Below are 12,255 nucleotides of genomic sequence, written 5' to 3'. Positions count from 1 at the left end.
ATTCCCCTTTTGCTTCTAGGAAGCCCTCCCCGTTGGAATGTCTAATTTTTGACTTGAAACTGGGCCCTGCCAATTGCCATTTGGATAACAACCAAAACCACTCTGTCAAATTGTGAGACATCTACTATGATTTCTTGAGAAGTTATGGCTGGTCCCCTTTTTTTGCTTTTAGCACTTCCCCTCCATGGGTTTGGAATTTTGACTGGAAACTCAACACTGAAACTTGGAAACTAACCAAAGGCACTATGCGGTGTCTAGCATGATGTCATGATGAGTTAGAGCTGCCAAAGACAAAACATGTACACACTTAATAATTGGGGTATGGAGGAACACTTAAACACACAAACACTTTGAAGTTATGCAGACACAAGTTGCATATGGAAGTGAGAACTAAGAAAAGATTATACTATATATTATATAGTATTTTTTTTAATGAAGTGGTATACTGCCAGAAGAAAGCCAGCGTGGTATATTGGTTTGAATGTTGGACCAAAACACTGAGAGAGTACAATTCCAGTCCCTGGTTAGCCATGGAAAGTCACTGGGTGGCCTTGAGCAAGACACTCTCTCAGCCTCAGAGGAAGGCAAAGGCAAACACCTCTGAACATATTCTGCCAAGAAAAACCCATGACAGGTTTGCCTTATGGCCTGAATTGACTTGGAAGGCACACAACAACAACAATACTATCAGAGTAGCATATTGTTTTAATTCGGTACACTTAATACGGAAATGTATGTAGAGGCACATGCAGGTAAGACAGTAGCCCAAAGCAACGTAGGCTACAGTCTTATACTAAAGTTTAGGCCCCACTAAACCTGTGGGATTTAATTCTGAGTATACATCTTAGTGAGTTTTATGACTGACCCCATCCAGCCCAGTTTACCATAGCATCAACAATTCTTGTACGTATCTCAATGTTTTCAAATTTTCTGATGGCTCTGGCACAATTAAAACTAGAAACATGTTTTATGTCGCTTCTACGTAATATACCCTTAATGCTATATTAGCTTAAAATATTTTACTTTTAGGGCATTTGTATCAGTTATCTATTACATCCTGCCAGTAGAGATGTGCTGCACTCCCTCACCCAGGTTTCTGCGCAAATCACTAATCTAAATGAAAACAAACTAGAACACATCTTTAAAATGAATATATGAGTGATGGGCTGGAGTGCAGTGGAATGGATTTTATAAGATGCATGAAATGTTACCCTAAGCTGACAGATATATATTCATAAGGCTGTTTTGTGTGTATATGTGTGTGTGAGGTGATACCGATGGAGATCAGAAGGGAATGAAATGTAAAAAAACAAAAAAGTGGAAGTACAGGCTCATGCCTGGCAAGGTATTAGATGGCCCTTAGGTTCCCCTTCAGTTCTATAATTCTACAATTCCATGTTGCGCTCCCATACACCCTGCACCAGGTACAGAGAGGTTAGATTTTATCTCCTTTATGACATCCTGTACAGGGGTTACATACACATTGGCCAGGTGCCATTGTGGGTTTGCGTCTCTCTCTCTCTCTCTCTCTCTCTCTCTCTCCTGGAGTGGACTATTTCACAATGCTGGCATGGTGCCTTGCCACATAATCCTATTGTCCCTGTTATTCCTAGTTCTAGACCTAATTATTCATCATGCCTTAATGAACAGAGCCTTACTGCCTAACCTCATTTGCCTGGCACTTCCTAGTTTTAGCCTGGATTTCAAGCTTTGCCAGTAAGATGCCTTGCCACTTTTCTCCCAAGGTGGGGTCTTCTTGAAGGACTGCTAATGGCTGTGTTCTATGGGCTGTGCATTAGTGTCTCTTCTTCATGTGAAATGTCTGTGATTTTAACATACTCGCTATTGTAATTATATTATGTACCTTCTGCCATATGCCATGTTTTCCCATTGGGGAAGCATCACCCCAAATTCTCCCAGGCCCACAGGATAGGGTTTCTTATGGAGAAGTTACATCCCTTGGCAAGTGTGGATGGTGATTCAATTTACTATAAAATTGGTCCCCGTGTGAAAAGGTCCTGAGAGTTCTTCTGTTTGGCAACCACAAGTGGCTTGAAGTGCCATGAACATGCAGAAGAGAAAATGACATTTCAGATACTGTAAATGCAAAACAGAGGGTGAAATATCATACCTGTCTGGAATTCCTCTAACTAGGATGGGATCCAGCCTCTGCCCCAAGCCATATGATAGCTGTAGCAATTTGCTTAGGAAATCTGAAATTTTCCTATTTGCTCTTTGCAAATTCGCAAGCGTGACTTACATCCTTTAAAAAAATCAGTGGTTCATCTTGTAGGGTTGTTGTAAGGTTTAGTAAGATAAAAAGTTTGGGATGTGCTTTGAATGGCTTGTTCCAACCAACTGTTTTTGTTGTTACCATTCCCTTACATAGAATGATAACCTGTGACAAGATTAAATAAGGAATAGTCTGTGTTTTCCATAAAGATGCAAGCAGTTACTTTTTTTGGATTTGAACTTCCAGAGCACCCTAGCCAGCCAGTGGCCATGCTGACTGCAGGATTATGAGAGCTATAGTCCAAAAAGTAACATATCTGTTCTTTTGCTTTACAGAATATTAGCTTCTGGACTTCTCTCTAAACATTCATTCTCTTAGCAAGGTCTAGAGCCTCTGGGTTTGACTTTCTTTTGGAAAACAAGGAGATCATTCCTTTTTAATATATGTTTATTAAAGAGGAGTTTATGATATTGTATGCTTCTCTGGCAAATATATAATTAAGATTACAGTATTATCATCAGTGTTAACAGAGCTAGCACGGTATAAATAGTCAGTCTGGTGTAGTGGTTTGACCATTAGACTACAACACTGGAGGCCAGGGCTTGAATGCACACTCAGCCATAGAAAACCACTGGGTGACCTTGCACAAGTCACACTCTCTTAGCCCCAGGATGAAAAAGCAAGCAACCTATGAACAAATCTTGCAAAGAAAACCCCATGATCTGTTTGTAACTGGAAGACATACTATAAAATTAACAATAAAACAACGCCTCTCAATTAAGCGTGCCTGTGGCAGGTCCAAACATTTTGGGGGGCAAGTTCAAAACCCTCTAGTCTAGTAGGTACCCTGAGGGCTATCCATACTGCTATATCACAACTTGGAATACCTCACCATGCCAGCAATATATGAAGTACCCAGAGCTGAAATTATGACACAAGTCATGTCCTATGAAATGAGCACCATATTGTATTTATTTGTTGTTATTTTTATAGAACTGAATAATGTCTGCACATGCTCAGAGACATTCTTCAGTATAATTCTGTATGGTTCAGAGCTGAGATGTCCCCTGTATGTACTTGTGTGTGTGTGTGCGCGCGCGCATGTGTGTGTGTGTGTGTGTGTGTGAGAGAGAGAGAGAGAGAGAGAGAGAGATACAAAGACAAGATCACAAGAGCGAGGGGAAAGATAATGTGAGGAGAAAAGGGGGGAATTATTTTGCCCATACTCAGAGGCACTGCCATCCTTCCCATTACTTACCATGTTTCAAGACAGTATTCTAGTCTGCAAAGGGATCTTGCAGCACCTTTGAGATTCACGGAAAGAAAAAAATTGGTAGCATGAGCTTTGGTGGACTTCAGCCTACTTCTTCAGATGCGTGTTCTAGTGATGAATCGTGGCTGAAATTATGCCCTGTATGATGTGCATAACTATCAGCGTGGCGTAGTGGTTTGAGCGCTGAACTAGCACATTGGAAGACTTGGGTTCGAATCCCCACTCAACCATGGAAACCCACTAGGTGACCATGGGCAAGTCACACTCCTTCAGAGGAGGGCCATGGCAAACTTACTCTAAACAAATCTTACAAAAAAAACAAAAAAACAAAAAAAAAAATTCAAAACAAAACCCATAACAGATTTGCTTTGGGCTTGCCCTAAGTCGGGAACGACTTGAAAGCACACAACAGCAGCAACCAATGCTGCACATGCCTGTATATGGGGAGAAGCCTTGCTCTATACAGAGTGCTGAGTTTGAGCCTGTCCTCAGTCAGACCTATTCCCACTTCCTTGCCAATGTGCTCTGCTTTGGCTGCCGTGCCCACACAGTTGCAATGGGAGTTGGGAGGTGGGTAAACTAGGGAGGATCTTGTGGGCAAGGCCCTCTCTGGCATCTGAAGGGATCCTATTTCACTAGCCCTGACGTTGAAGATCTACAAGTTAGTGTGCGCAATGTGGGCACCGCCTTCCCTTTGCTTGCAAGGCAAGAGTGTTTCCCCCCTCTTTTCCCCCTTGTTCCTTTCCTTCTCCTCCTCCTTTCTCTCCCTCCCCCCTTTTTTCCTCTCTTTTCTTTCTTCTTCTCATTAACTATCTGGCTTTTCCTGTGCCTACCCAAATGCCACCCCCATGCCCCCAGCTGCTGGAGAAACTCCTATTGTTGGGTGGCAAGAAAAGACTTTCTTCCGGTTGGTGAACTTTGGGCAGTGAGATGAACTTGGCAACCCCAATGCCATTTGCAAATCCAGGCATCGTCCCCAGGGAGTTTTCTGCTGCAAAGGAGTTTGGACAGTCGGGAAGGTAGGGGTGGCCCTTTCTTTCAAAGAACTAGCCATGTCATTTTCCTCCTAGCAAACTGTTAAATCCCTTCTTGTAAAAGAAATGACAGGCTGCTCCCAACTCTAGAATGCGAAGGAAACAGACTTTAGGAAAAAGAAGACAAGACATATGTAAACAACAGTTCTTTCTCTATGTGTGAAATGTATTTCTGGGTCAGGGAGAGGAGGAGGAGGCAGTGGAAGTGAGAAAAATTCAGAGGGAAAGGAAAGTAAGCCCTTGGGAATCCTCAGTGGATGAAGGAATCTACTTGACAATACAGACTGGTTGAGTAGATTTCCAGTGTGCTTCCCAGATCCTGCCACTGGAATCTCAAGATACATGTTTCTTGTGTGTGAGAAGAAAGAAACAACATCCAAACTCAGTGTTTTGCATTTTGCATTTCTTTGTTTGTTTGCACGGCCCACTTTTCTCTCAGAATTCATAGAGAATTTAAAATTAGTAATTGCTTTTTGGAGGGTAGGAAGAAGAGGAGTGTGGGCTGAGTGACAGTCGACAGAGATGCATGCATACTTGTACCAGATGCTTTCAAAACCAATCCCCATCCCATCTGTGATGTCATGCCAGCCTTCGAGTTCCATGTTCACGTGTTGTAGTTGGCATGTTTGAAATGATACCGCAATGTTTCCGTCTTGTGAGAGACCAGAGACCAGATGTTTTGTGTCACCTTACGCTGTGTGACATGACAGATAATAAGCTGTAAGGTGGATCTTCAAAATTGCATCTGTTCACATTAGAATTTTGTGTGTTCTCTTTCCATCTTCCTCTATGTCAAAAGATAATCGCAGCAAAGGACAGTAAAATCTCGGGTCCAAAACACACTGCAGAAATAATCCAGTTTGAGACTGCTTTAACTGTCCTGGCTCAGTGCTAGGGAATCCTGAGAATTGTAGTTTATTGTGGCACCTGTATTGTCTCACAAAATTATAGTTCCCAAAATTCCCTAGCAGTGAGCCAAGGCAGTTAAAAGCAGTCTCAAACTGGATTATTTCTGCAGTGCGGTTCAGACCTAAAAACAATTGCACCATTTATCAATTAGGGACATTTAAAAAAGCAATTGGCCAGTAAGCCACAGAAAGGTGTTTATTTTTTAGTATAAAATTAGTATTAATACAAAATTAATTTAGAGCTGAAAGCCCGGGTGTACTTATTTAAGATTAAGCTTCACTGAGCTCAGCGGGATTTAATTTGCAGTTACACAGGACAGGACTGCACTGGTATCAGCTGGAATTTCTGGAAACCAGCGCTGTCATTTATATTTATTTTGGCCTGTCTGTATGGGCCCATAGTCAACCATTACGCCAGATTGGTTTATTTCTAGTTTTTAACTATTTCCAATTTCACTGCTAAGCAAAACAATCCGGTTTTTTGTTGTTGTTGTTTTTATGTTAAAGGCCTTTATTGTTTTTGGCAAATGAAGTAGATCCTGGCTGGGGAATGGGATACACTATATCTGACTGGTCATCTCAGAAATATCCTTAAAGATTGTGTTCCAAAATGGAAAGGTGGCTTGGCAGTGCCCCTCATATGTAAATACAGTGGGCCCTTGTTATACGCTGGGGTTTGGTTCCAAGATCCCCTGTGTATAACAAAATCCGTGTATGCTCAAGTCCCATTAGATATAATGACATAGAAAAATGGTGTCCCTTATAAAAAATGGAAAATCAAGGTTGGATATTTGAACTTTATACTTTTTTTTTAATATTTTCAAACCGTGTATGCTTGATTCCGTGTATAACATATCCGTGTATAAGAAGGGCCGACTGTACATACTCAACTCTGAGTGGTATTTCCAACACAAGAAAGAAATGTTTGAAGTAATACAGCTAACACTGATTGGTATGTAGTAACATCTGTGGATTAATTTATACACATGCTTCTTGGTACAGGCCAAGACTGAATGCACAAGTATATTTGAACATATTTGATTCTAGTTCACGTATGTCATATACTATATTTTGGTGACCAGATATTTAATTCCATGAGGTTTATTAACATTTAAGTTCTGAAAGGGGAGGGGTTATAGAGCAATAATTTTAATCTTTCTTTGTGATGGGAAACAAATGACTTGGAATTTTTGTAACCAATTACATGGTATGTGTCACCTAGACGGTTTTGAACCTGTATACTGCTTTTTGGAGAAGGGACTGTAAATAACCTCTGAGTTGTGGCGTGGGGGTAAACAGTATCTTTCCAGCTCCTGTAATACGTCAGTTTATCTGCACAGTAAAACTGCATAATTTAGGAAGGGCATAATGGTTTTCCAGTTTTTCCAGATTTTAAATGTATTTCTTAGATAGGGGCTCCAATTTTTGAACTCAGTGATAATGTTAAAAAGGTCAAAACTGGTAGCTTATTTAAATCTGAGTCATCCATTACCAGTGGGAGCCAGGTTTGAATTGAATCCCTCCATCATCATCTAGTGAGTTGTCTAATCTCATAGGCTTGGGTAGTAATGCTCATGGTGAGGGAGTACTTAAGCATCCTGATTTTTGTTGTAGTTGTAGAAAATAGCTTTTTGAACCCTAGTCTTTTGTCCCTCTGTGAATAAACTGCATTAGTAGTTTTTGCCAGTAATCTAACAGTTTTTATTTGCTCTAGCAATGCAATATACTAGTTATTCCAAAGATTTCTTACCTTTTGCATACAATGCCATTTGTTTTCTTCTATTTAGTGGCCCTGAATACCTGAACAGGCTATTTTGTGGCTAGTCTATTAAGATGGGAAAAGGTGCCTTAATTGTTACAACACTTTTAAAACTGATAGAAACTGACTCTCTTTATGCATTTTTAAACCTACTTTCTGAAGAAATTTCAGTTCTAAATTATCAAACAATTTTGTGGCACCAAATAAGCCTTCGACTTTACAATAGAAATGTTATTAGGTTGGTTCTGCTGGTGTTACTATAATTATGTTGGACAGTCTTCTTATAGGACCAGAAATTTGTCCGTTGTGAATAAATCCAAATTGATCACCCTCAACATACTCCCTAGTTAGGCCACTAAATCTTTCCACTAGAATACTCATAAACATTTTGGCATCCTGTTTAATCTAAGAGATTGGGTGATATGAATTAGTTTGGGATGGATCTTGTCTTGTGTACTAGCACAATTTGGGCATTTCCCCAAGATATTGGAATTTCATTTCCCAAAAGAATGGTGCTAAATGAATTGAGGTAAGAGAGGGGGATGCTTGTTTTTATATACTTGATAATGGGCCATTGCACACTGGTGGCGAAACGCCACCCCTCTCTGCTGCGCAGTGTTTCCGCAACAACCAAACCATGGGGCAGTAATGCACAGCAAAAAAGAAGCCGCCTAAAGGCAGCTTTTTTTGCAGTGTCACAAGCAGGAAGGGGCGCCACCATGACGCCACTTCCTGCTAGCAATGTCTGGTCGCTCTATGGCAGTGTCGTTATCATGGCAGGCCCTGTGTAGACAGGAGGCCGCCATGATGCCAGCGTCCATACAGACTAGGGATCCGGAGCGTGTGGTTGCTGTGCACTCCGGAACCCTAGAATCGGCGCTGCCTTGCCGCTTCCTGGCATGTGTACCAACACAATATTTCCTATAAACACATCTGGGCCTGGGGCCTTATGCAGTTTGGTTTTTTCTTTAATTGCATTGTGGGATTCGTTAAAGGAGAAGTATTTCTTAAGTATATTTATATGATTTTCAGTTAATTTGGAGGGACAGTTTTCCTAAAAAATAGTGTGAAATTCACTGGTGTGAGTCAATTTATAAATAGAGTTAAAAATTCAACAAATGCTTCATTAATTTTCATAGTTTGGTATTCTTGTTCTCCATTTCCTCCTTTAATTGACTTGATTTGAAATTTCATTTTTTTACTTTCTGATGTAATTAGCAAATAATTTCTGGTTAGTAAATTGAAAGTACTCATATGTTCCCACGCTGCAGCATCTGTCTGCACTGGCATGCTGTTGAGTTGCCTGGTGCATCTGCCACTACCATTGCAAGTCATTCACTTCTGAGGTCAGAACAATGTGTCAGGCAGTGGTCTCAAAGCTCAGCATCTCATTCTGACGAGCAGCTCCAGCAGTGGCAGATGTGCTGGGTGGCTCAATGGTATGCCAATGCAGACAGCCACTGCAAGTTGGAACAAAGGAATATGGATGTTCCTAGAAGATCTTGAGTAATAGGTAACTTTTTAAGGGCAATGTAAGGCTGTTATACCTTGGTTTTGGTCCAAACAGGATGCCAGAAGGTAGGGCTCTGGTGCCACAATAAACTAGCATTGAGCCAGGGAAGTTAAAGTAGTCTCAAACGGAATTATTTCTGCAGTGTGTTTTGGATCATAGACATCTGAGCCCTGGTATGCCTGCCCTCCCTCCCTCCCTCCCTCCCTCCCTTTTTTCCTTTTATACCCAATCTTTCTTCAAAAAAAGAGAGCAAGCAGTTAATAAGTTGTAACAGTAGTATACACTAAAATCAAAATATTGGTTAAATACATAATATTAAAATGAATAAATACAAATATATTAAAACTACAATTAAACCACAATGATAAAAAAGAAGGCCAGGATCAACCAGTGAGACCTTCTTCAACAGCAGGCTGCCTTATATGGCTAAGGCCTCCCTGAATAAAGAGGTTCTTGCTTGTTGACCAAGAATCAGCATGGTATAGTGGTTTGAGCATTGGAGTAGGACTCTTGAGATCAGGGTTCAAATCCCCACTCAAACATGGGAAGCCCCAAGTGACCTTAGGTAAGTTGCACATTCTCAGCCTCAGAGGAAAGTAAAGGCCCCCTCTGAACAAATCTTGGTAAGAAAACCCCATGATAGGGTCAGCCTATCATAAGTCAGAAACCTGCGGACAGGACTGCAGAGAAGGTGCCAACCTTGCCAACTTTGGCAGTGAGTACAAGTCTTAGAAAAACCACTGAGATGATCTTCCTTTTTGAATCTCCAAAGGCAGTGGGACAGTGAGGAAGTCCTTCCCCATAGATCTTAAAACTGGGCAGGTTTTCTTTTAAACAAGGCTATCCTGATGAGCCAGGAAACAGGGCAGAACCAATCATAATGACTCTTCTTTAATCCAAAGGGCTGCATAGGAGATACCAGATGCAGTTTATTCAACACAACCTTTGAATCAGTATGTTTTTGGACCAAAATTCCCAGAATTCCGCCACCCAGCACTGGGAGTTTTCAGGATTTTATTTAAAAATGATTTTCCCTAGTCCTGCCTTGAATATATCCTATGTTGAAATATTAAGGTGCTTTCAGACAGTATCATATGGTTATGTCAAGCTGTTCTGCTGTCTTTCCTGTTGAAGCTTCAGTAGGGCTAGGTGGGTTCTACATTTCTATTATTATTATTATTATTATTATTATTATTATTATTATTATGCTTTATTTATATAGCGCTGTAGGTTTACAGCGCTATACAAATAAAGTAAACCTGCCCATGGCGTACAATCTAAGAAATAATAGCATAATACATATATATAATACATAACAATACAGGAAAGAGTACAATAAAGTAAAGCAGGCAACAAATTAGGTTATTTTATTTGGAATCGTAATACTGAAACTTTTAGGCACCAAAATGTGCCTTGGCTTGGCGTTTAGGGGAGGAATTATGTTGTTTTGTTTTGTTATGTTTAGCAAATAGAAAAGCAAGGCTACTTCTGGTGAAACTGGGCCAAGAAAAGGAGTTCTTAGGGATGGCTGGAGGGCTTTGCTTTTCTTGCTTGTTATAACATACATTTCTAGTTAATCCATATCTGAACCTGATATGGAGTTGTGGGTCTTCTTCTGTCAGCTTTCTGTGTGCCAGATGTTGCCTGCAGCTGGAGGAGGGGTAACTCAGACAGCTGCTTTCAAGGAGAACACTGAATAGTTGGTGGAAAAATGCATGGTTTCTGAGCATGCTTTTGACATTCATTCTTGTGCAATGTCTTTTCTTTGTGGCAGGGGGACAAAATGAGGACTTGCCCCACCAAATTTGAATCCACCCTAGAAATGAAATTGTTCTTCAGTCCCCAAACTTTTAGCATTGCAGAGAGTGAGCTATTGAAAATCATTCAGACCTCAAACCCTTATATTTGCTGCGTTCACATTCCTTTGGTAACTTGGACTGCCCCTTTTCTTTGGAAGCCTAAACTGTATTTCTAGATGCTCCACTGACTGCAGTACTAGAATTTTTGAAACTGAAGGGAAATTGCATGGAGGAAGGACAGAATTCTTATTTGGAAGCCATGCTCTCATTTTGCCCCAACCTATTTGCACCCTTTCTGTGGGGCAAGCAAAGTAGATGCTGCTGAACTACAGCTCACCCTAGCCAGCATAACCAGCAGTGAAGAAGGCTGGGAGTTGCAGACCAACATCATTCTGAGGGCTCTACTTTGCCCACCCCTGCCTTACAGCTTGCCTTTCTCACCTGCTTTCGAAAGAAGGAAAATCTTCTTGGTCTTTTTTTGTTTTGCAGAGTCGGAAGGACAAGGAACGGCCTAAACAGAAGCACAAGAAGCATTCAGAATCACCCACCAGTCTCACGCTGTCCTCCCCACCCATTGTCACTGAGAAGGTAATGAAAAGAATGAGGCACTTGCAATGTCAACCCAGGGCTGTGTGTGCATTCTACACTTGGAACAAGCACAATGATACAGTGAGCCATACGTGGGCTCATTATACCCGGCTTCCAGCTTACACGGAAGCCGCCAAGAGGTTGGGATAATGGTGCGCGTGCATGACCGTGCAGCAAGCACAAGCCCCATTATATGTAATAGGGCTTGACCATACATGCTTTTTGCCTTACGTGGGGGGGGGGGTCCGGAACGGATCCCCCGCGTAAGGCAAGGGCAGACAGTACTTGGTATTTGGCTATAGAAGTAAGAATCCTGAAAACCATTGGATTTATTCTCTCCTTTTTAAAAAAAGCAGTGTGTTTTGAGTCCTTTGGGCTGTGATAGTAAGTTTAAAAAAATATATAGTGAAATCCAAAAAGCCAGAGAAGAGAATGAGTAGAACTTCAATAGTCAGCCACCTCCATGTCTGCATAGCTCCCCAAATAGCTAGTAGGAACACACTACAAGCATGCAAAACAAACAAAGGCAGTACATTTTTATATCCTCTCATGATGTAGGATTCTTTCTTTCTTTTTCTTTTTTTGGAATAGTCAAATCCATTCACCAAACTGCAGAGCTACAATGTTATACATAGCCCTGAGGATAGCTCCCTTGAGGGTAGAATAAAATAGTACAGGCAAGAAAAGGGGAAAGGAAAGACAAACAAGTCTTTCCGCACCCTACCCATTCAAACTTGTTTCAGGCCCTAATTGCTCACATTCTGTCCAACCCTCCCTACGTTTCCCCACTGCAGTCAGACTCTGGAGTCCTAAGAATTCCATTTCGCAGCTGTCTGCTGCTGACAATGTAAGCGCTAAGCTAAACCCTCTAGTGATTTTAGAAGCATGTCCCAGCTCGTTTTTGAAGCACATGTTTCAGTTCAGGCCTCCCATAGTGTTAATAACTTAATAGTAGAATTTTGCTTGTTCTCTCTGTGTCTCTTTCTGTCATATATGTGTGCTCCCCTACCCAGCCCAGAGGGCTTTGTTTTCTAGGACTAAATTTATCTGCATCAGGGCTTGCACATTAGGTTAAGAGTGTGTTTGTTTGTGTCTGTGTGCCTTCAAATCACCTGTTGACTTATGGTGAGCCCATGAGTTACATTGAA

At 41.2% G+C, this 12,255-nt stretch overlaps 1 protein-coding gene across 4 annotated transcripts in view; it reads left to right on the top strand.

Moving 5' to 3' along the window:
• Positions 1 to 12,255, top strand: part of MLLT6 (MLLT6, PHD finger containing) — a 111,042-nt gene that overhangs the window by 48,340 nt on the left and 50,447 nt on the right. For all 4 annotated transcript variants that reach the window (XM_042475895.1, XM_042475896.1, XM_042475897.1 and 1 more), the window contains exon 8: positions 11,009 to 11,107. In XM_042475895.1, the coding sequence (XP_042331829.1) occupies positions 11,009 to 11,107 (99 nt within the window). The remainder of the gene's footprint in view (positions 1 to 11,008; positions 11,108 to 12,255) is intronic.

The sequence above is a fragment of the Sceloporus undulatus genome, chromosome 6, assembly GCF_019175285.1.
Source record: "Sceloporus undulatus isolate JIND9_A2432 ecotype Alabama chromosome 6, SceUnd_v1.1, whole genome shotgun sequence".
Classification (NCBI taxonomy): domain Eukaryota; kingdom Metazoa; phylum Chordata; class Lepidosauria; order Squamata; family Phrynosomatidae; genus Sceloporus; species Sceloporus undulatus.
Note: the sequence above shows the minus strand (reverse complement) of the source record. Positions and strands in the feature narration are given on the sequence as shown.